Raw genomic sequence first — 23,596 nt, 5'->3', positions numbered from 1 at the left:
CACCGGCGCGGCGCAGGGGGCGCCGCATGCAGAAACGGGATGGTCCGCAGTCGATGACGGTGAGGTAACTATGTCCGTTGTGGTGGGTTACGTCAATGGCGATGCGCTGCCACGTGGCAGCCGCGCCGAGCAAGCCGTGTCGACACCGCACCGGCGCTGAGTCGATCGAGCGGCACGCATCACAGCTGTTTTAAATCTGTTAAATCTGTCCTGAGCAAGTGCTGGGTGTTGTTGCGCATTTAGCAGCCGAAATAGCTTGTATTTGAATTACGACTCGGATACTACATGCGCAACAACACCCAGCACTTGCTCAGGACAGATTTAATCCCCGACCTCAACCGGCCGTCCCTACCTCCAGCCTGCAGCCGCTCCGATCCGCACACGTGACCTCGGCCTGGCCATGTGGACAATGACCCGGAGGCATAAACACAGCCGGCCGCGCCGGTTAACCACTGCCCAGCCCAGCTGAAAGCCGGGCCTGGGACCCATTGTCAATAGGCCCACTACACATGGCTTCATTAATGTAACAAGTGTTGACCCGCCGTGCGCCCGCGCGGCCGCACGACACAGGCACTTCCAAACTAGCCGTGCAAAATTGCCACTTGTAATACTTAAAACCCGTCGACAGATGGCAGCACGGGCTGTAGGTGTTGAGTGGGCAAAACATCGTGCTCGTGTTTTGACCCGTTCTCGTGGTGTTCTTGCATATCTATCCGTGAGGTTAGGACTGTTACTTGTATTCACAAACTCGGTTATTATGCTGCTCTTAGTTAATCGATTACAAGTCTTATATTCGCCATGAGTAGCAAATGATGAAACCATGTCCAACTTCTTATATTACGTAACACCGGGCTCGGATAGAGAATGGCGTTCACGTTCCTTGCTTAACAGCGCCGATAGCGCTTCTTGTGTTCGGAGATTCGACTGAGAACGTAAGGTCTATTACACAGTTTTTTGAAAATAACGGTTCCGGACGCCCCATCGGCACGGTTACGGGACAGTATTTTACCTAATCTTGAATGCTGTGAGGCTATGGGTTAACAGGATTTAAGTGAAGTTGCCATGGCGTCATGCATGTCTGTATGGCACTAGATTGGTCTGCTCAAAACAGTCTGCACATCTTCGCCGGCGCACAGCTCAGAAGCCTGGGTTTTAAGCCTTAAGAAAGGCAGGACTATGAACTGCGTCGAATGATCTTAAAAATGTCTGTTTCAGCTCAGAACCCCGCATAACCTAGGAACACTCCCCTCAAAATTGTTACGTTATTACGGCTTCTTCTCATTCATAGCAGGGGCCCCTGTAGAACGCCTCATCAATCCCGGCCCTGGCCAATCCTTTCATAACCGGAGCCTGGGCTCGATTATGACGGCTTTGCGTTAGTGGGCGCGACCGGGCAAAAAGAAGAAGAAGAAAGTGCGTACCTATGTCGCTGACCACATGCATCACGCTCATCGTGGCTGCTGAGGAGCCTCCTGAAAGTGCGGGATGAGTAAACAAACACGCCTGGCTGTCTGACATATCTCTGGCAAATATATCGGACATATTAAACGCAAAAATGTCCACTCTCTGTTAAATATGACTGACAGTGGCCCACGCCGCCCACTGCGTGACGTCCGCCATTGCGATCAGGCACTCGACGGCGACCAGAGCCAAGGAAAATTACTGATCGGCAGGCGTATACAAAATTGAGTTTTTTGTTTGTTTCAATTCCGTTTGATTTTTGCCGAAGCCTTCTTTTTGTAAACATTACCATCTTTATCCTTCTTTCGTCCTAGAGGAGTTGTTTTCGTCATGAGCGGACAACATCAACATTATATGCACCATCGCAGTACAGTTTGGTTTCTCTGGCGCTCGAACCCGCAGGCGATAGACCCTCGGTCCTCGATCAAGGGCAGGCTACCATGGCCACAGCAGGGCAGGTCTGAAAGCTCGCTGTTCAAATATTGGTGTGCTTATTTCAGTTGGCATTTGAGCATGCGCGGACATTCTAATGCTGATCGCAATCATCGAATGTTGGGATTGAGAATGCTACCTGTAAAAGAAACGCCTTACATAACAGTGATGCTCCCGGAGCATGACTCGTTAACTCGTTGGCACCGCCGGGTACTTTCACTCAGCAGTCGGCCAGTGTCGTGGCGCATGTCGTGTTCATGGCCACCCCTCTGCTCATCTCTCTCCCATCCCGCCCCCAATAACGGCGAGCTCACGTTCGAGTCATCCAGACCCACAAGCGGCCAAACGTTGGCCCAACACCGATTGCCTGCACTCAGGGCTGCGGGGGAAGGGCCGCCCGCGGCCACCCACCGCTTGTCCGGCACCGAGGCGCGTGACGGGGTCGATACCACATGATACGCCGCCGATGGACGACACGTTCTTGACAGGCCGGTGTCGGTCGGCAGCCGACACGTGTGCTCGGCGCCGACCAAACGCTGGACAGGCCGGTGTCGGTCGGCAGCTGACACGTGTGCTCGGCGCCGGCCGAACGCTGGACAGGCCGGTGTCGGTCGGCAGCCGACACGTGTGCTCGGCGCCGACCGAAAGCTGGACAGGCCGGTGTCGGTCGGCAGCTGACACGTGTGCTCGGCGCCGGCCGAACGCTGGTAGGCCGCGACGCTCCGGCATCATGGCGCCAACGTGACAAAGTTACAATAGATATTGCAGGCCCAGTTTTGATGGTTCTGGATTTATGACGGGGTGCTCAAGCAGTCGATCAAGTTGAGATGCAAAGCCCGTCATTTATCACTTCTCCGATAGCAAAGTCGTCTTGAATTGGCGTTGCCAATGAGCATGTACGCGGTTGTTTACGAACCACACCACTTCGCCATCCACGCAGCCAACGTCAAACTCAGAAAAAGTGTTCCGATTTTCGCAAAATCAACACCAATAAAAAGCGAGAATGCGGTTTCATTAGCTCAGATCGCTACCTTGACCTCCAAAAACCGCATAAACCACTTTGGGGCGTTGCAGCCAAGTCCAAGCTTGAAAACCACTCGACCGATCTCCCCGAGACCTTTGCCAGCAGCTGGCGTACCAGCGATCTCACCAGCAGTTATGAAATAAATGACCTCACTCAGGCCAGTATCTTTACCTTCAAAAACCGCAAAATCGCTTTGGGATATGCAGCCATATCCAAACTGGGAAACCGCCCGACCGATCTCATCGAGACCTTTGCCAGTCACCTGAGATCACTAGCACCAGAACGGCTGATGAAATCGTTGGTGCTATATTTGCTGAAGGTTTTGAGATGGGTCAGGTTTCTTCCGCGTTTAGACTTAGCTGCATTGGTCCAAAGTGGTCTATGCAGCCCATAAAGGCGAAATTGGTGACCCGAGGTCACTAGTTTCATATTGGTAGGTGAAGTCGTCGGTGCTCTATCTGTTGATGAAGGCTTGAAAGGAGATCATTCAAGCGGTCTCCGAGTTTGGACTCGACTGCAATGCCCCAAGGTCGTTTATGCGGTCTTGAAAGTGGAGATTTTGACCTGTGGTCACCAGTCTCCGTATGGCTCTTGGAGCCGCATTCGCGCTTTCGGTTAGTGTTAGTCTGGAGGAAATCGGCACAGCGGTTCCTGATTTTTGAGTTAACCACATGGACGACGGCGAAACAATGCTGACCGGCGTAATGGCGTGAGCCGACGTGCTGCCGCGGTCCCGTGCGACCCGGAGGTCCAGAGCGCAGGCTGGCGCGGCTGTGACTCAAGATTGTCCACTTTCGCCAGAGTCCGTTCAGTTTTAAAACAGCAAATGCTGGCGACATCCCGCGCAGGTTTGATGGAGGCCACCCCAATGGAGAGATATGGGGTGGGAATTGGAGATCAAACCACCCGGGCCACAGTTTCAAAGCATTCCAGTCATTTCCACCGCTGCCAAAGAACCCCACAAACACAACCACTTATCGGGAACCATTTCGCGTTGTATTTACCGAGAACGACCTTCGGGAAAGCTTTACAAAATATGAAAGCAGAAGTAGTGGCGACACGTAACTTGCAGCGGCGCGTGGACCGCGGCGCGCGCGTTCTACCCACGCACGGCGAGAGGTGGAGGGACGGCGGCCGGCCGGCCCCGCTCAGACCAGTATCACAGGTGTGAGGGTGCGCCGCCCGATCGCCCGAACCGGCCAACCGAGACGGGGCTGCGACGTGGCCGCTGACGGCACCCGGCGACCCAAGCACCTTTGTACCGGACACATGATTATCGGACCAAGCAAACTGCGCCCCCAGCCGGGCCTATCAAGCACACTATGTACACACTGGCTCAGGCGACTTACTACATACCTAAAACGAACACCGATGACCAAAAAGAATTTCACAAACACGAGGGCGAAACCGGTGGGCCGCCGCTCTCGCGAGCGGAGTGCATCGGACGCCCGCGGAGCGATATACAGAGGGGCGGCGAGCCGGGCCGGCGTCGGCTGGCGCGGCGGCGCCGGCAGCGGCCGACGGTCGCGGCGGCGCTAGTTGCCCGGCCAGGAGTAGCCGTAGCTGGGCTTGCCAGTCGGCTTTCCCGGCGGGCCGCCGCGCGTCGGGCCGCCCAGCGTCGACTCCTGGTGCGCGGCGTGCACGAGCGGCGAGTGCGCCTGTGCCGGCATCGGCTGCAGGAACAGGTGCTGGCCGTACGCACCGCTCTGACCCTGGCCGGCCATCTGGAACGGCGGCGGCGTGCCCGTGTGGTAGGCCTTGTTGTCGAACTTGCCGCCCAGCTGCGCCTTGCCGTACCCGGAGCCGAGGTCGGCGCCGCCGCCGGCCGCCTTGTGCGGCGAGGCGCCGCCGAAGCCGCCCGCCTTGAAGTCGCCGGCCGAGCCGCCCAGACCGTCGTAAGTGCCGCCGAACGCGGAGCCGGCGCCGAAGCCGGCCAGCTTCTGGTACTGGCCGCCGCCCGAGGAGGCCGGCGCCGCCGTCGCCGGCGGCACGGGCGTGTAGATGCCGTACTGCGGCATGAATGGGAAATACGTGTAGTTGGGCGGGATCGCGGCCGGGTTGAAGAACTGCTGCTGCTGTTGCTGTTGCTGTTGCTGCTGTTGTTGCTGTTGCTGCTGCTGTTGGTGGTGGTGGTGTTGCTGCTGCTGCTGATGCGACTGGAAGCAAAGGCATATGATTATTCGCTTTGAACAGGCGTCGCTGAGTACGCTCGGAAGCAAGTGCGTACACACACGGCAGCAACGGCACACTCACACGTCGTGACACAACGACACCGAAGAATGGATTGTATACGGATCCAGGGACCGGAGACCAATGCATTCTGAGCAGCATTAGCGCGCATGCGCACGGCGCCAACGCGACTCGTCCAGCTGGCGGAACACAAGTGCGATTGTTTGCAACAATAGCGCTTCCCACACGTATTTACGAAGAGGAGCTTTGCAGTGCAGATTCTTTTGCCTTTCCGACGCAAGACGTCCGAGCATGCGCTCAGCTGACAGACATACGACACGACGTCATGAGCGCCGCGTGGTCGAGCGGACCCGCACCATGACCACAGACATCGCGGGGCGCACTGGCTGCAGAGTGCACGCGTCCATTGTCGGCGCCCGAGCCTCGGCGCCGCGCGGACCGCGCGCGCCACCACAAACAGGAATGGGGACTGGGTGGTCCGGGTTCCACGAAAGACCCCGGCACCCAGAGTAGCTCCACCGTAGCAGGCACCGGTGTAGTCAGGGTCAATGAGATACGTTGTTTGTTTGAGACGTGTTTGTGCCAACGACAGACAAAAGACGTCGTTCCGACCTCACTTCGAACAGCCCGTCCGCGGGCCACGGCGGCTAGCGAAAAGAAAATCACGTTGCCCGCGCACTCCTCGGGGCACGCACCTTCAGCTGCTGACTGAGCGCCGACTGGACGGGGGACGAGTTGTCGTGCCGGCCAAACTTGTTATCGTTCAGGGAGTAGGAGCCGCTGGAGCCGAGCGAGGACGGCAGGTCCGCCCGACCCTGGCCCGCCGCTGCCTGCTGCTGCTGCACACACACACCCATCCGTGTCACGCAGTGACGTCACACGAGTCACGGTGGGGTCACGTCCGCGTGGGGCGCGGAGTCGAAGCCACGTAGCAATCCCACAAAGAAACGCCTTACGATAATGTGGGACGTTGCAACGCGAGGGTGAGCCGATTGTGCGCGCGGCAGGCGCCCCTGAATCACGGAGATCTCGGGACGTCACCAACCAACGACCACTTCAAAAATAACACACAGAAACGAACATACAAGCGGCGTTCTACAGCAGAGGACCGGGCGGCGGCAGTCCACAGCAGGGCACAGCCGGCAGCCGCCGATGTCCGGCGCTCACCATGTGCGGTAGCCGCTGCTGGAGAGCGTGCAACTCCTCGTAGTTGTAGATGGGCTGCATGCCCGGGTAGAAGGCCGGCATGCCCGCCGTCTGGCCCAGGAAGTACTGCATGGGCAATGCCGGCGGGACGGCCGGCACGCCGCCCGGCCGAGCTGCGGCAGGGCCGCCGGCCGTCAGCACCAGGCACGGGGAGAGGAGCGCGCGGCACCGCCGTCCGGCGACACGGCCGGGCAGGGAGCGGCGCGGACCACGGCAGAGTCGTCGGCAGGTAGACGGGCAGGGGAGGGGTGCGGACCACGGCAGAATCGTCCGCGGGTAGACGGGCAGGGGAGAGGCGCGGACCACGGCAGAATCGTCCGCAGGAAGACAGGCAGGGGAGGGGCGCGGACCATGGCAGAGTCGTCGGCAGGCAGACGGGCAGGGGAGGGGCGCGGAACAGGGCAGAGTCATCCGCAGGCAGACGGACAGGGGAGGGGCGCGGAACAGGGCAGAGTCGTCTGCAGGTAGACGGGCAAGGGAGGGGCGCGGAACAGGGCAGAGTCGTCCGCAGGCAGACGGGCAGGGGAGGGGCGCGGAACAGGGCAGAGTCGTCTGCAGGTAGACGGGCAGGGGAGGGGCGCGGAACAGGGCAGAGTCATCCGCAGGCAGACGGGCAGGGGAGGGGCGCGGAACAGGGCAGAGTCGTCCGCAGGCAGACGGGCAGGGGAGGGGCGCGGAACACGGCGGAGTCGTCTGCAGGTAGACGGGCAAGGGAGGGGCGCGGAACAGGGCAGAGTCGTCCGCAAGCAGACGGGCAGGCGGCAGAGGAGAGGATCGACGCGGCAACAGCCGTCAGATCGACCGACGGAACAACACCGGACTGGGCCGTTCATTCGCCGGTGCAGGACAGACGATAAACGAGGGGAATTTCAAAGAGACGTCATCGACTGACAGGACTAGGCACAGGGCAGATAAGGTAACATCTCCAAGCGATGCCCAGATTACGACAGGCGGGAACAACTCACGGCGCACACGAGCTGAACATGAATTGCACCATATAAGGCGGATACCAACGCACCGAGAAGCCACGTAAGGTTTTGAGTGCCTTAGCAAGGAACATTACGCACACAGATGAGAGTGCTAATAGTCTCATTCCTCGTAGAATACCCAAGAAAATGGAGAGATAGATGTGATATTTCGAAGACATGCCTTTATTGAAACGAATATCAGCACTGATACTGCTGCAGCACAGCACTGATGCTTGTTCGATAAAGGCATGCAACCGAAATATCACATCTCTCTATTCTCCTAGTCATTCTACGAGGAATGCTGCTATTAATACAGTCCCATCTACACAACGAGAAGTCCGTGTTGAGAGGGCTGATGGCAGCGGTTCTCCCCAGCGAGGTACAATGACACCGGCTCCGACACAGCTTGAGACTGCACACGACACGTCACATAACACCCCCCCCCCCGCCACGCACACACGGGGACGCGATCGTGTTCGCGTGACCCCTCTGCAGGTGCCGAGAGCGGTCATGCCGCAGTGCCCTCCACGGGGCGGCGGACGGGACGTACTGGTAGCCGTGTGAGGAGCACGCCCGCCGCTGGAGGAGCCGCCCAGGCCTGCCGGCGATGCTGACGCCGTCGACGAGACGGCCGACGTCAGCGCCGATCCGCCGCTCGACGCCGGCTCGTACTGCGGACAGGCGGCGCGGCGTCACGGCGGCAGCGGGGGAGCGAGAGCGCACCGGTCCCCTCCGGCACACGGCCGCCGGCAGCGACCTCACCGCCGGGCGAGGCATCTCGCGACCGTCACAGAGGGTGGCGGACAATCGTGACGCTCCACACAGGCTTGGCGTGTCATCCCTGGCGCTGAACACAACAGGGACATGTCCACGCAGCGACCGGCTGGTCATGCGCACGGTACGTCACAGCGGCGCGGTGCGTCACGGTCGCCGCACGCACCTGGCTCGTCTTAGCTGGCGCGCCGAGCCGCTCGGGCAGCAACGTGCCGTTGCTGTAGGCGGCGTGGCCGCCGAGCGCGCCACCGGCCGAGAAGCCGGCGGCGCCGCCCTCGGCCGAGCCGTAGCCGGCGGCGGCGGGCGCCGGCGTCGTCTGACTGAAGCCGGCCGGCGCCGAGCCCGCCGACGTCGGCAGCTGGGCGAAGGAGGCGCTGGCCGGCTCCGGCGCCGCCGCCGAGCCCAGGTACATGCCCGGCGCGCCGCTGGAGGAGGAGGAGGAGGCGGTCGCGCCGCCGCCGCCGCCGGCGCCAGAGAACGACGCCGAGGCTGTGTCCCGCGAGTCCTGCCCGTGCGGAGGCTGGCGTCAGGCGCTGGCTCGGATCACGGACCGTCCGACAGCAGCAGCCGCCGCCGCGGCGGGAGCACGACTGACTCCAGCAGGCCGAGGTAAACTCGGAGCAGCGGGTGCCAGGACGCAATTCAGTACTTTAATCACTCATCCAAAATTAGCACCAGGCCGAAACTCCACATGGCCCCTGCACTCCGTCCACGTGATGCGAACAGCGTAACTAGTTTAAGTTACAAAGCCACTCGCAACGAGCATACTCCCCCCCAACACACTTCGTTCAATGGAGTGCACAGCTGACGACGCTCAACACATGAATCATAACCATATGTCGCAGGCCACGGTGGCAGCACAGTTCATCCGAAACACGGTGGGCTCAGCGTGGCAATGCTGCGGGGGCCATCTCGGAGCGAGTGTTTCTGGCGCCGTCCGACGTCCGCAGTTCTGCGCGCCGCCCGCGCCTGCCGCCGCCGCCGCTCCGGACCGGCGCGCGCGGCGCCCGCTTACCTTGGCCGGCTCGGCGGCCGACACCAGCTGACCCAGCGCCGGACTGCGCTCGCGCGCGGCGAACGTGGCGCCGGCGTCGGCGTCGGCGCTGGGGAAGGCGGCCGGGTCGGCGGCGGCCGTGCCGAAGTCCAAACCGCCGAACTTGACGTCCAGCGAGGAGACGGCGTCGCCGGGCATCTCCACCGCCATGTCCGGGATCTGGCAGCACCAGAGCACGGCTCTCAGCGGCCCGACCGGGCCCCCACAGCGCACGTGAGTGGGCCGGGGCACATGATGTCACAGTTCGCCACACGTGGGCAGTAATACGGTGCAGAAAAGGCTCAAATGAGTGCACGCAACGTGCTGCTCATAGATAAAATTTGCGCGTAATGTAATAATTCACAGTGCTTTGGCCTGCAGCAGGCTTTATGCTTTCAGACATTTGTGGTAAAGACCACTAGATATACACCCGCTTGAATGCTACTTGCCCTCACCAACGACGCCGTCGCCACTAACCTTGGCTTGTGGAGGGAGCCGCGCCTTCTGTGGCCGGCCGGACCTGCCAGCCATGGCCTGCGACAGCGAGGTGCTGGGGGCGGCTGACGGGGACGCTGACGCCTTCAGTCCGCCGCTGAGGCCGCCGGCTGACGCGAAACTCGACGAGTACATCAGACCTGTGACACCGGAGCTCACGGTCACACACGTGGGCCTCGGCCAGGACCGGCACTCAGGTAAGCGTAACCGCCATCGCAGTCTCCATTCGCACATGTTCCTGGGAAAAGGCATTCTGATCCATTCCCACTGATCTCTACAGGCCAGATATCAAACACAGCCTCGCCACGCCTTCAACACGTGCTAAACATGACGCGTCCAGTATTTGGTCCATTATTCAGTTGTCGGCTGTAGGGGTCTACAACACCCCAACCCCTCCCAAGTTACCCTCAACCCCTATGAAAATCGGAAAGGGAAGAGCACATCGAAGTGAAACTAGGCCTGACATACCAATTGTGACAGCGTCAGACATTTTCACCAGGCTCCGCCCCTCCCCAAGGAAACCAATGACCTTCCAAAGCCCCGTCGCTCCGTCACGAGCGCCCGGGGGCGTCGCGTCGGCGTCGCTCACCAGGTGGAGTCGTGTAGCCGGACGGGAACGAGGCGGCCGCTGGCTGCAGCGTCTGGTAGCCGGCAGAGCTGATGGGCTGCTGCGCCGCGCCGACCGACGACGGCGCCGCGCCCGCTGGCGGGCCGGCCGCTGCCTGCGAGGCGTAGCCCAGCGCGCCGGTCGATGGCTGCGAAGCGAAGCCGGGCGCGCCGGACGCCTGCTGGGACGAGTAGCCGGAGCTGCTGGCCGGCTGCTGGGCTGAGTAGCCGGAGCTGCCGGCCGGCTGCTGGGATGCATAGACGGACGAGCTGCTCGTCTGCTCGGACGAGTAGACGGAGGAGCTGTTCGTCTGCTCAGAGTACGCCGACGCTGCGACCGGCAGCTGCGACGGGTAGGCTGGCGCGCTGGACGGCTGGTCGGCGGCCGCGCTGGTCTGCTGCTGGCTGGGGTATCCCGCCGCGCTGACCAGCGGCTGTGCCGCCGACTCCGCCGCCACCGGCAGCTGACCGCCGCCCTGCTGGTCGCCCATGCGCACCGGCGGGGTCGCCGCCGGCTGTATGGACCGCGTGATGGCGTTGCTATAGCTGAGCGGACCAGCCGGCGGCGCCCGCGCGCCACCTGCCGACGCCGACGCCAGCTGTGAGTACGTCGGCGCGCCGCTGCCGGCCGCCGTCGCGTCGCTGGGCTCGACGAGCGAGCCCAGCTGGAGGTTAGGACCGAGCGCGGCGGCGGGCGGCGCGTCCGCCGTCGGCGCGCTGGCCGTGAACACCTTGGTATCGGAGAGCGAGCCGCCCCATTCGCCGTTGTCCCAGTCGTCGGCGGCCGGGAAGGAGGTACCCCAGTCGTCGGCCGGTGCCGCGCTCGCCCACGCGTCGCCGGCGGCGGCGGCGGCGGCGCGGGCGCGCGGCGGGCCACCGCGCGAGCCGCGCCCGCCCCGCCGGCCGCCGCGGCCACCGCGCGCCGCACCGCTCCGACCCTCCCAGCCGGCGGCGTTCTTCTCGTTCTCCCAGCTCTCGCGCGTCTTCCCTGTGAGGGGAATAGCCTGTCAGTCTACGGATGTGCAGACACCACACAGGTTCTGCAACAGCGGTTGCCAACCCGCAAGACAATATTCAAACCTGGGAGAGCCTCAAGCAACCATGTAGTTACATTTTCCTTCCCTGCACAAGCTTCAGGCAGGTCCACCTTTCGGGGGATGTTTAACGGATATCGGGTAAGTAGGGTGAGACTTTTGTGCAGCAGCGCAGCGCGGCATCCAACAAGACTAGCAGCTTTTCTCATAAAGGACGGGGTGGGAGGAAATCTGCCCCGTCACTGGACTGTAAATTGCGTACGGCGAAGAAACTGACGTATCTGATATCTCGCCGCCTTCATACTGAGGTTTAATACTTCCCACACAAGAACACCGAAATCGGAAACAAGTTATGACAGTTGTTCTATAATGCTGCAGGCCCAGGAGGAAATTGCGAAGCATGTACGGTACATTGTGCGGACAAAACCCGATCTCACTTGACTTAGACAGAACACACAATCGGCCACAAAGCCTGCGCAAGGGGTCGCACACCATCTTAAACAACTGTGACCTGCAGTCACCATTTAAATTCTGTTTTTGGCATTATTAGTCTTGGAGCCTGATGACATTATCGGGGGCAGATCTCACCGCGGCCGCTGTGGGACGAGTACATTTTGAGGGCTAAACCTGCCCATCCCAACCCGACCTGACGCCATCACGTGATCCACGAATGGCAGCGCCAGCGGACCGCCACGGCGCCATCGCGTCGCCGCTGGGCCAGCACCGGCGCCGGCGCCGCGGGCCGGCGGGGGCGGCCGGGCCGCACTCACAGCTGCGGTCGGAGACGCCGCCGCGCCGCAGTCGCGGCGGCTGGGTGCCGCTGGAGCGCGGCCGGTCCCAGCCGGCCGCCTCCTCCGGCCGCGCCTCGTCCGCCGCCGACCCCGACGACTTCGGCTCCGGCTGACTCGGCTTCGGCGGCTTCTTCTTCTTCGTCTGCTCCACCCACTCGCCCTGGCCACGCGGCGGAGACGAGCGTTACGGGCGCTAGCGATGATGTTGCGATAGCTTCGGTGAGCTTGTGCGTGTGGGCAACGAAAACAGACTTGATTTTATGTTGAAACCGCACGGGCTCTTTGTCGAAGATCCCCTTTCTAGACTCAGACTCAGACTCACAGTCATCCAAAGCTCTGAACTGAGTAACCAGTTTAAATAACGCCCACAATAGCAATAACAAACGTTCAGACACGTACGATACAACTGTCAGTGGATGCGGAAACAATATCCTTAACTAGAAGCGTCCACTGCCAGTCTAAGGGACGGATGTCGTGATAATTCTGGCCAATGTGGGTAGGCCGAAGGGATTTCGTAAGCATAGGAAGAAGCCGAACATCCCGTGCGCCACCACGGCGTGTCGGCACTTGCCTGGTCATCGCCCTCCAGCAGCATGTTGATTGCTCGGTTGGGGTCGTCATCACAGTCGTACAGCGCTATGACAGCCTCGTCTTTCGTCTTGCCTGTGAGCTGGACCACCTGGCTGATTTTGTCTTCGTACACCCTATCCTCGCGCTGCGAACAGACGGGTCAGAGTGCGGTCATCCGCCGACGGGGCGCGGCACGCACGACACGCGCCGACATACCTCCCACACGTCACAATACACGGCACAGACTTGGTTCAAAGCGCTGAATACATCGAGTCACGCGAGCTTTCAATAGCATGCCCACCTTGCGCAGACCGCGCCTTACCGGGTTTGTCTCGATAAGCCCCATGTTTTCAGGAAAGCAATTTTTTTTGTCCTTCACTGTGCTCGAGCCACGGAAATACGGATGCATGATTTAACAGAACACAGTGCACAAATAGCCGATCTAAAAGGTCGCCGTCTGGCCTGAGAGCATCGGCATCGTGAAACCTCTTCTGTACCACGGCACTGCTGGCGTGGCTCTGGGTCATTTATGGACCACTGTGAGAACTCATCATCAATTTTCGACAAGCCCCAGACATCCGCGGCTGGTTTGGTGCAGCTTTGATTCACGTGAGCATCCTGATCGCACCCAAAAGACAGCGTACTGGCAGTTGTCTGCAAAACATGTCTAGAAAAAACACGTCAATGCTGCTGTTACTCCATGAACGGTCCTAGTGTACACGGGGGCTTGCTACGTCCCAATATGCCAATGACACGGTCGTGCCTGAAAAGAGATTAAATGCTTAAGACAAATCACAGAGCCAAGCGCCTGCAAAGCGTTCCTTTGAAGCGCGATTCGCGAGCACCAACAACTCAAACAAAACAGACTTGTCCATTTTATGGCACCACCGCCCTACAAGCATGAGCCTGCCGGCCCGGACGACAGCACGGGAAGCCGTCGCGTGATACGGCAGGCCGGCGTGACCACGGTTTGCAGCTGTATGCAGGGCGCGCTGCACCGCATCCACTATCGACCGTACCCCATGGGCGCGTCAGAAGGTGAGCCGGGGTCATGTGAGCCGGCGGATGTTGTTTAGGTGCAGCGACGCGAGGAGAATGACGTCGGCTTTGGCCAAGCCGGGTGGCGGGAGGACAGTAACCAGGCAGTGACGGGCCGTGACACCAGGGGAGGCGATCTGAGGGGGGGGGGGGGGGGGGGGTGCCAGGGGACAGGGCCCAGGCGGAGGTGACGGCCCATGATGCTGGGGGGAGATCAGCATGTTGCCGCCCAGTCGTGCCGAATGGAGGTCGCTTCGGACCAGCCGAGGCACGGAGACTAGCATGGCTGAACAACGTGGAAGGGAGACTGTGGCGGCATGTGTCAGGACCGGTCGATTGAGACGAAAGGTCCGTTGGTTGGTATGCATCAGCCTACTAACCAACTATTGAGCAATTGAGCAATTTCTATTACGCAATTGTTCAATAGAAAACACCGAAACTTTTAGCTAAAACACTTTGATTTTAAGGGTTCAAATATTTTTTAGGAGTGTTGTGACTGTGTCCTGACTTGTGTGATGCGGCGTGGGGGGCAGTCACCCCCCCCCCCCCCCCACCCAACACCTTCCAGCAATCTAATATCCTCGTCGCGCATTCGAAACCTGCCCAGCAACCGAGCGATACGACGACGAACGAGGATAATGATATGAGACGGCTTTGTCTGCCAGGCGTCGGGAGGAATGACCGGTCGACACCGGGAACAGATCGCCCGCACGATGGCGCGTGGACGGGTCTCAGTAATATTACTTAGCGATAATTGCTTCCCCCCGCAAGGAGAGCGCCGACAACCACTTACGATGGATTGGAACCGTGAATAGCGAGCAGGTCACCCAGAAACGAAAATCGTTAGAATGGCAACCTGCTTTAAAACGCGAGGCTCGTTAGTGACATCACAATGGTGCCCGCATCAGTGAACGCGCAAATACCAACATTTCCCTATCATTAGCGGAGGATGCTATGTGTACGGCTGTCGCAAATCGCGCGATTATTGTAGGCCACCGTCTTGAATGGGCCCCTTGGTTTCGAAATCAAGCAGCGGGCACGGCAGCGCACATCTGCCATCGATTCATCTGGCGCTTGTTGATCAATGCACAACACAAATCCAGCTTAGTTCAGATAAAGCTCCAGAGAGCCTTTCTCTTAGGACTGTGGGGTGCGTCAACCACTTAGGCCATCTTGCGCTGTATTTTCTCGCTACGATTACAGATCAAGCAGCAAACTCGATTTCATCAGGCCTAGAAACACTAGCAGCGTGCAGCGAAGGGGAGGTGGGAAATTCCGCCACCAATGCGGATCAGCGGGCCTAAGCCAAGCAACACCGGGTCAGGAAACACATTCCTGAGCTGTTACCTTTGAGAGGTTATCAGCACTACGTAGAAATTAGGCGGATCTAAATTACGTAGAATGTGTTAATCAAACTCTGCCACCCAATGCCCAACTAAAATGCACGCCTCTATGTTCAGTTAATGTGCTTTTGTGGTACATCTATGCTCCCGACTGGTTGGTCGCAACCGTCCACTTACCTGCAACATGCATCTTGCTTTCTAAATCTCACATCGCAGTACAAAAACGAGACAACTATGCACTCCTTAACTTTTCAAACGAAATACCAGTCGGACCCCGCAATGTTTTATCGATTTGCGTTTAAACCGTCATCTGATAGGATAGCGACTCAATGTCACAGTCTTCCAGAGCAACCAAGGAAATTACATTCCTTTATCCATTGGTCGAAATTGTGACAAAACAAGTGGCTCCAGACTGATACTGGTTCAAATATTCAAAAAGTGACTCAGCTGGATTTTCGAGCCGATACTGGTACAGACTTTGAAGCACCATGTGCACTTCGTGTGCGCAGTGCCATTTTCATTATATTGGTCCTGGCATCCACTTAGCCGCGGAATAAACCGCCTTCTTTCAGTTACACCTACGCAGTAAGCAGCGTGGCGTCACTTTAGCTCCAACATAATAAACGACATATACATTGAGTTGAACGGCGCTCTGCGCAAACGGGCCGTCTAGCAGGAGGCGAAAGCGTCGCGCATCATTGGGGCGCATCGGCGCCAGCCTCTAGGGCGTGGCTGGCCGGAGCAAGTGCACCGAAGACAAGCAAGGCCGGGATGCACGCGCCGCCAGAGGGAGCGATGACGCCGCAGTGAAGCCACGTGATTTGTGTATGCTGCACGTCACCGGAGCGACCGAGATTGCTTCGTGATGTTCCGTCGCCCTTTCGCTCTGCCTCCGGCACGATGCTTGCCAGGCAGTGTTTTGCGATATCTGATAGGTGTCGCGGCACACGTCACGCAAAACCCGACACGGCCACGGCCGGGCTCACTTTAACATGACCACGTCCGGGAGGATACCGGGAGCGAGCTTTCGGGGCGCGGCGGGACTCGCCCCCAGAGAGCAGGGTCCACAACCCTCGCCCCACGCCGAGAGCGTGGCACACCGCTGACCTGCCGCCCGCCCCAGCGTCCCACCCGCACCTGTTTCGCGCTGGTGGGCGTCTTGGCCTTGTCGCCGCCGGGCGCGCTGCCGTTGTGTTTGGCCTCCCTGGCGGCGCGGTCCGCCTTCGGCCGACCGCTCCGACCGGAGCCGTGTCCGCCGCCGCTGCTCATGCTGGCTGTGGTGCTGCGCAGGTCACACGGTGGCCGGTCTGCCGACGGTCGGTGTCACGTGACGAGTGAGGTCGTGACACATGGGGAGCGCACCACGAGACAAAGGACGTATCATTAAGCAGGCATCAGGCAACACCAGTCGGTGTTCATGGCTATGAAACGAAAATGCAATGCAGCTATCAGTAGTGACATTGGAATTTCACCGGATTTGTCACGCAATTTGTGGTAGCAATATTCTTTCCAATGTTTCAAAAGCTTTGCCATGAGTGGCTGTGCCTGCGGAGCTCCGATCAAGCATGCTTGTTAAATACTGTGAGCCCAGCATGTCAGTCTTGACATTTAAATTCAAGGATCAGCTGATATAATGAAATGGTATAATGAGGATAACCCAGACCACATTGACTTGTTTTGGATGGCTCCCAGCTGACATTTCCATGTCAGATTACATCAAATCATGCACCTGTTCTGTGCTTCATAACCAGCAAAATGTTATGTTCAACTCCACTCCAGCAGAATTGATTATGCCTCCAACACATAGTGCATGGGCTTATTCCTAACCCCGATTCTATGCAGCAGAGTGAAACCTTGAGTCAACTCTGACTCCAACTTGAGAAGACTTCCTGTGTTTCAGGAAAAGGGTTCTGATGGAGGTAAATCACATGACAACACTTCATGACATGACATGACAATAATACAGCAACCCACATATCCATTTGTTACATATATAGAAGCTAACATGAGGATATCTGTTGTAAATATGTGACTGAATTGTTCCACCAATGATTCAATGTTATATGGTTAACACAACTACTGAGCAACTCACATGTTTTGAAACATATCCTGAGGATCATAAAGCTTGGGTTATCAAGTTGACTCAAACTCTAGCCCAAGTCAAACACATGTCTTGTAGGTACACAGTGATACCAAACTACATGTTCAGTATCATTCCCCTAAATCACAAAGCCAAACTAAATCTGGTGCTCTCTCTAATGCAAACAAACCCAAAACTATTGAAAATGACAAGTAGGACTTTTTCCTCATAGCACCTAGTCACATGAGCCATTAAGGATGCCTGGCTGCCAGCCATGCAACTGGATGAAATCTTGTAGTTTGGCCTGTAATGCAATGTGCTGGAACCCCATGAGTGTTTGAGGATGAGTGTGTGCATAGTGGGCCCAGTACAACTGTAACTGTTTCACTATTGCAACTTCAAGTTTGCACTTTATCACTCATGTAATTTGACTGTTAACCTACATATGTTGGCAAGTATATATACTTTGCACTCTGTGTTAGTCTGGTGCCAGTGCATAACAAATGCATCCCCTGCATCACATGCCTACAGGACAATGGTGCACTGAACCTTGTGCTTGTATGCTCAACTCAGGTCAGGCTGAGTTATGGCAACATTTTTAAGTCATTGTTGTTAAAGATATTGTTGGAACATGTTTGCCAGACCCCACCTTTACAACATTGTAATTCCTTTAAAAAGTGTCTCTATGCGCCAAAATTGCTGTAGGAACATTAACACTGCAAAGAAAATGGTCTTCTGCATAAAGTTGACCTTTGCAGTCTGAGTCTGATAGGTCTACCTCTCTAAAAAAGAACTGACCAACTAAAAGGCAAAAAATGGCATGGGCCTATAGTATTGTTTGCAGATGATTCAGATAACTAACTGTCAAATATAAAAACTATTATTCACATGCATAAAGCAAAACATGCTAAGTAAAAATGGGGATGTGAGAATGCTGTAAAAAAGATAGGTTATTTCTTTTTACCTAAATCACATTTTTGAGCTTATAGACCACTTACCAAGTGGAATCCAGTTTGCACAAAATGCATCCACCTCACTAGATATCTAAGCAACATTGATGTGCTTAACTTTGTCCCCATAAGCAACCAAATCAGGCCAGGGCAGCTTGCAATGCACTTTCAAAATATCTTTTTTTGCACTACAAGAAGCTTTCACAGTATTTTTCCCCAAACTTTATAATCACCTGAACTTTATAATCACCTGAAACACTGCCGTTTTAACACGGACATTGGAAGAATCTGTGCAACAAACTCTAGAAGCTCAGATACACCAAGTCATTCACTCCAGATCTTGCTAAAATGTTGCTGCTGTGCAGGGCACTGTAGCATCCATTTCAGGCAGTGAGGTAGTACCATGTAACAAAGGGTGGCTCAGGTAGCTGGCGCTTCAAAAGCAGACCCAAAAGTTTGTGCAGAAAGAGACAAAACATATTGATCCTCTTACACATGAAAATAAGCTGAAAAATAAGTTTAACCATGTACTAATCCAATTATTAGCAATACTCCTTCAGTGAATTCATCACTGATTGCAATCTGTACAGCACAACTCTGTCTCCAAATTCGTCATTTCTGGAAAAAATGAGTTCACTTTGACTGAAAAAAGTATTAAATCCAGAATGTACCCTGATTTCATCGAGCCAAACACACGCCCGACATCCACGCCTGATGACATGACTCACACCTCACGATTTGGACCGGTCAGGACACCGGAAGCCACCATTCCCACACGTAAAACCAACGCAAAAGGAGACCGACTTCCGGCTTAAACCAAAAAAAAGATTGTTAACAAACAAATGGGCACGGAATGATACGGTGCTAAGAAAATCAATGCACTTACGACCCTGAAAAACGAATCCAATCGCGTAATCCACGAACCCCGCCGTGTCCCTCTCGGCCTTCACGCGCCTTTGCGCTCTTACCCGCGGTGTCGACACTAATGGGCGCGCCGCGCCGCGCACGCCGTATTTGACCATGCACACAATTTACTGCCGTAAATGCTTGCATGTATTATCTCAAAGAACTACGCTGAAAAATGCGCTTAGTGTAGCACTTACCAGAAGAAAACTGTGTTTAAATTTACATAATAATTGTTTTTGAGCCGGGCTACGTCGTTTTTATGCAGCTGTTACCACTGTATAGTTCTGATCGACGTGACCGGGGCAGGCTCGACAGACTATGGTCGGCAATTACGTGTGGTGGCTTTGCTCCCCATCGAGTTGCTGCTGGGTCGCTGGATGGGCTTAATACTTCGATTGATGCCTATACCAACCTAGTCCAATATTTTTTTCTGGTGGTTGTGATCATTTGCGACGACATCCACTTATTCCATGTTTTTGTGCAACGAGTTATATGGATTGCTGACACAGTATTGAGCGACTTAACAGGAAAGTTGGAATTACGCCCATCCGCAAATATTTCTTTTAAGTTTAACACAAACAACCATGCGGATTACTCAAGCCTTAATGTCACAAGTTGGGAAGATGACAAAACTTTACAGCAATCTGCCAGAATCTTACATCAAGAGAGCAATGGAAAAGGTATGGATCCTTGTTAGTCGTCTTCCTTTTTGATCTTCTGTTTTTCAATCACATGACTGTACCAAATTATGAATGCCTGTGAAATATTCCCATTTTCTGATCATTAACTGTGCTCTCCTGGAACAACTTATTTTTGGTGGGAATCAGAAGTGTAGTGAGAATGGGAAAATCTGGAAAGATTGTTTGTGTATGATATGGCATTGAATTGACAAGCCAGTGCACCCACTGGATGTTGTGGCTGCTATTGCACCTGTTAAGACGTACCTGTTACCTGTTAAGAATAAAGCAGATGGTAAGATATGGATATGAGAAAGAAATATGCAAGTAATGGCTAGGTGAGGTACACAGGCCTATGGATGGATGTTTGCGCTGACGCTCATTGTTGTCATTGTAGATTTGCACTGTACCATGCAGTGGAGGCTCTACTGTCTTACCTGTCTCTCAACCTGGGAGGAAGATTGACTTCCACTGGGAATCAAATCTTATTCCTCTGGTTTCCCAGATACACATTTTAACTAATGCACTTACAGTATCTGCCCTGAAGCTTATCAGTCACTGGTGCCAAACTAGGCTGATAAGAATGCATTTGGACAAATGCTGTAGAATTATATATGACACATTGAAAAACACTAAATACAGATGTTTGTATTGTATTAGTATGTGGTCATTTTCTTATTTTTCTTCATGTGATGTTCCAGTTTTGGTTCCATCAGGCACTTGCATTAAGTTGTTGTTTTTCTGTTATCATATTGGTCAATCCAGGCTGCTAGTTCAGTTTCAACAGTCAAATTATGTGCCTATGACTTATTATTGCTGCTGAGAATGTGAAATTTACCTGTAGGGGCATGATAATGTTCTAGTGATTATGATCAAAAGTTATCAGATTAGCAGTCATGTATATAATTGTTGCCTGCCTCTTCATTTAGTATGTGCACCACCATCATACTTAGCTGGGATGTAGCAGATATGTAACTCATTATGGGGGAACTGTGAACTGGCTAGTAATTGGGGTTTTAAGGAAGTGTCAGCTGCATAGGTTATTTGTGTGATATGGAAGAATCAAGTCATAGTTTAATTTGTGAAGTAAATCATAGAATAATTAAGTCATTTTATTCCATTCGGTTTGTTATTTTTGACCTTGCAACCATTGCCAGGGCCGAGTGGGCTGGCGCACACCCAAGGCGGTGCAGTACCAGCCAAAGGAAATCAAGAAAAAACACTATCGCTTTACAATGAACCGGCCATGGACGGAGGAGTTCAGCCGACAGAACCGCGTCACTCGCAAGAAGGTGTATGTCAAGCCGATCCTCAACTGGAACTACTTTCGCGGGGATGTGGTGAGTGGTGGGCACGGCTCGGGATGCGGGCGGTAGTTGGTGCGTTCTCGTGAGGCGTCCCTGTATCAGGTTATGTTCATGTAGAATATACTACCTGCTCGGTGCATAGTATGTACGTGGTATACAATACAAGCTCATTTTTGAACCTCAGAGGCACAGGGCCCATCCAGAAATTATGGTATGCATTTTTGATCATTCTTCAAATCTCCCTTCTCCCTGGTTGCGCACTGGTTGCGCTGGATGGATCCCTTCCCCTGGCTACCTTGCGTGGGTAACATTTGTAACATCATGTAACATGTAAGGATAACATTATTTTAAGTAATAGATATATTATAAGTAAGGATGTATTATAATATTGCGCCAGAGAGGAGAAACATAACAGCTGCGTTTCCTGCCAAGAGAGGAAGCCAATGGCATCTGACTTTTTAAGGTTTAAATTTGTTTGTGAAGATGCCAGCATGGCTTTCAACTACACCTGATCGTAATGCTACGCTGTTAAAGACCTCTTGACTCCCTTGTCACGCTTCCATTACGGTTCATAAAAATCCTCTCCCTCCATGCGTAGCATGATTTATGAATGTCCCACACACCCGTCAACAGCTGACATAAACCAGTCTGTGGGCGTCTTCAGGCGTCTGTTCCTATACGACAGACGGTTGTTCCTACACAGCAGACGGTGGTTCGCATGGCGCGACGAGTGCGCTGGGTTGGGATGTAATAAGTCGGTTATGTCATCTCGCGATTGATCCAGCTATTTTTTGGTCTATATGTGCCCTAGGCCTGTACATAATTTGAAGAATGCAGGAATGGCCAGCGACATGGTATCGGGACGGCGTTTTCACCTACCTTTTTAATGAATCTCATCACACGTTTTGAAATGCTTACCGCGTGTCCTGGTCTGTTCCTTGGCATTGCGTTTGTTTGTGCATGGTGACTGCTCGTTTCTGCCTGTTTGCAATATTTCTGTTTGACTGTGGCCCGGTAAAAGATCAGTGTGAGCTATGTTGTGGAAATGTACTTTCACTGCTGGCAACGTCGTTCACGTTTGAGATAATGCTGCGCTTCGGGCTACCTAAACTTCGTTGTCGAATTCCGGCCGCTGACCGCCGCCTAGTGCCGACTGCTGCACTCGTACTGCGACCTGTCGCCGCTAGGTGGAGGTGTTGGTCGGTAAGGACAAGGGCAAGATTGGCACCGTCATCCAAGTGATAGAGGAGCGCAACTGGGTGGTGGTCGAGGGCCTGAACACCCACTACCGACGAGTGGGGAGAACGTCCGAGTTCCCCGGCACGTTGATCACCTCCGAGGCGCCGCTGCTCGTCGACGACCAGGTGTCGCTGCTGGACCCCGCTGACAAGTAAGTGACAGGCAGGCCGGTCCTTCGGTGTCACAGCGGGGATATGCCCGGTTTACGCTGTTTTTTCCTAGTCTGAAACATCATCTGTGACCGATGGGATACAGACAGACGGGTGTCAACAGAGCCGTGTGACTAACGAGGGGGGTGGTGGGGGCGACGGGCGTGGACCGTGTTGACATTCTTTATGACGGCGGATGCAGTCTCGGGAAGTGATTGGGTCTGCCAGAAAGGAAATGCTGCCCAGGCTTTTAAGGAATGAGGCAAAAATGGTGGTTCTGCTCAACCCTAACCGAAGCAGAATAACGGAAATATTGGAAGTTATGCACTGTCCTGTCCGTGATCTCTCGCGTTAACGCTCGGATGTAAAGTACATGTAACTTATGTTCGTCTCGTGTACGACCAGTGTTCCAGCCATAGCTTCGTAGAATTACTGTACAGCAACGGGCGAACTACTGGCAGCAAATGTAGAGGAGGTGCTTTGGAGAGGAGGTACCACTTCAAATTGAAAAATTAAATACTTGAACATTTGAAGGTTTCCTTTTTGCAGCCCTAATCCCTGCAGGTTGGAATTGAATTTGAGATGTACTTCAATACACGTTTAATGAATGTCTAACAGATTAGCATGTGTCTGAGCTGTTGTATCGTTCACAAGTTAGCAGTGCTGTAACGGCATTACAATTGTTCAAAACACGACAGAGATAACCAATCACACAACCAGTGCAGCAACAACCAGCTGTTGCCGGTTGTTGGATCTGTGATTTTCAACGGCGGAAGGTACCACCCTCGGTCGGTCTCGGCGGTGTGACGGCTTGGTCTCGTGTCCGTGCCACGCCCAGATACCCCGCCCCAGACGGCGTCCGCCGGTGCCGTCCATCCTCATCCGTCCATTGTCACGCGAGCGGTGCCGCGACGTCCCGTCGTCACCCGTGTCTCCCGGTCCGCAGTACGCCGTGCAGCATCGAGTGGCGGTTCACCGAGGGGGGCGAGCGCGTGCGTGTCTCCACTCGCTCGGGCCGCATCATCCCGATGCCAACCCAGGCGCAGGAGACGCACGACTACAAGACGGCCGACACTTACCGGGAGAACGCCAAGGACACGACCGCCGACGACCTCACCATCATCTCGTTCCAGCCCAAGCTGAAGACGTTCGAGATGGACGTCATGGAGGGTGTGGGCATCGAGCCCGGACCGCCGCCTGCCGACACGCACTGGTACTAGCCGTTACGTGGGCGGGCGCGCGGGGCGCCTGTGTCGTGAGTCGCGAGTGTCGTCGGACTTTGCGCGTGATTGGATGTCACGTGAGGAGAGCCTGTTGGGCGCC

The 23,596-nt window shown here is 55.4% G+C and overlaps 2 protein-coding genes across 2 annotated transcripts; one reads left to right on the top strand and one right to left on the bottom strand.

Annotated features, from left to right (window-relative positions):
• Positions 1-3,899: 3,899 nt before the first annotated feature.
• LOC119102284 (ubiquitin-associated protein 2) lies at positions 3,900-12,930 on the bottom strand. The gene is made up of 11 exons (XM_037225649.1): positions 12,886-12,930; positions 12,586-12,729; positions 12,129-12,174; positions 11,127-11,177; positions 9,566-9,723; positions 9,213-9,268; positions 8,222-8,273; positions 7,832-7,952; positions 6,275-6,426; positions 5,803-5,946; positions 3,900-5,073 (listed from the first exon to the last, which is right to left on the bottom strand). Exons 1-11 carry the CDS (start codon positions 12,928-12,930, stop codon positions 4,453-4,455), a joined length of 1,590 nt encoding a protein of 529 aa, XP_037081544.1. The 3' UTR covers positions 3,900-4,452.
• A 6,266-nt stretch (positions 12,931-19,196) lies between these two features.
• Positions 19,197-23,596, top strand: mRpL24 (mitochondrial ribosomal protein L24). Its single transcript, XM_037226842.1, has 4 exons — positions 19,197-19,581; positions 20,736-20,918; positions 22,073-22,275; positions 23,220-23,596. Exons 1-4 carry the CDS (start codon positions 19,486-19,488, stop codon positions 23,491-23,493), a joined length of 756 nt encoding a protein of 251 aa, XP_037082737.1. The 5' UTR covers positions 19,197-19,485; the 3' UTR covers positions 23,494-23,596.

This window comes from Pollicipes pollicipes, unplaced genomic scaffold, assembly GCF_011947565.3.
Source record: "Pollicipes pollicipes isolate AB1234 unplaced genomic scaffold, Ppol_2.1 Scaffold_5724;HRSCAF=6776_pilon_pilon_pilon, whole genome shotgun sequence".
NCBI classification, from domain to species: domain Eukaryota; kingdom Metazoa; phylum Arthropoda; class Thecostraca; order Pollicipedomorpha; family Pollicipedidae; genus Pollicipes; species Pollicipes pollicipes.
Note: the sequence above shows the minus strand (reverse complement) of the source record. Positions and strands in the feature narration are given on the sequence as shown.

Excerpts from the sequence above, each read along its gene's own strand:
- LOC119102284 (XM_037225649.1), bottom strand. The coding sequence starts at position 12,930 with ATGGGGCTTATCGAGACAAACCCGGTAAGGCGCGGTCTGCGCAAG. Across the intron at positions 6,427-7,831 it reads TGCTCCTCACACGGCTACCA|CTCGGCCGGGCGGCGTGCCG; the intron begins GTACGTCCCGTC and ends GCCCTGCCGCAG. Across the intron at positions 5,947-6,274 it reads AGCAGCGGCTACCGCACATG|CAGCAGCAGGCAGCGGCGGG; the intron begins GTGAGCGCCGGA and ends GTGTGTGTGCAG.
- mRpL24 (XM_037226842.1), top strand. The coding sequence starts at position 19,486 with ATGCGGATTACTCAAGCCTTAATGTCACAAGTTGGGAAGATGACAAAA. Across the intron at positions 19,582-20,735 it reads TCAAGAGAGCAATGGAAAAG|GGCCGAGTGGGCTGGCGCAC; the intron begins GTATGGATCCTT and ends AACCATTGCCAG. Across the intron at positions 22,276-23,219 it reads CTGCTGGACCCCGCTGACAA|TACGCCGTGCAGCATCGAGT; the intron begins GTAAGTGACAGG and ends CCCGGTCCGCAG.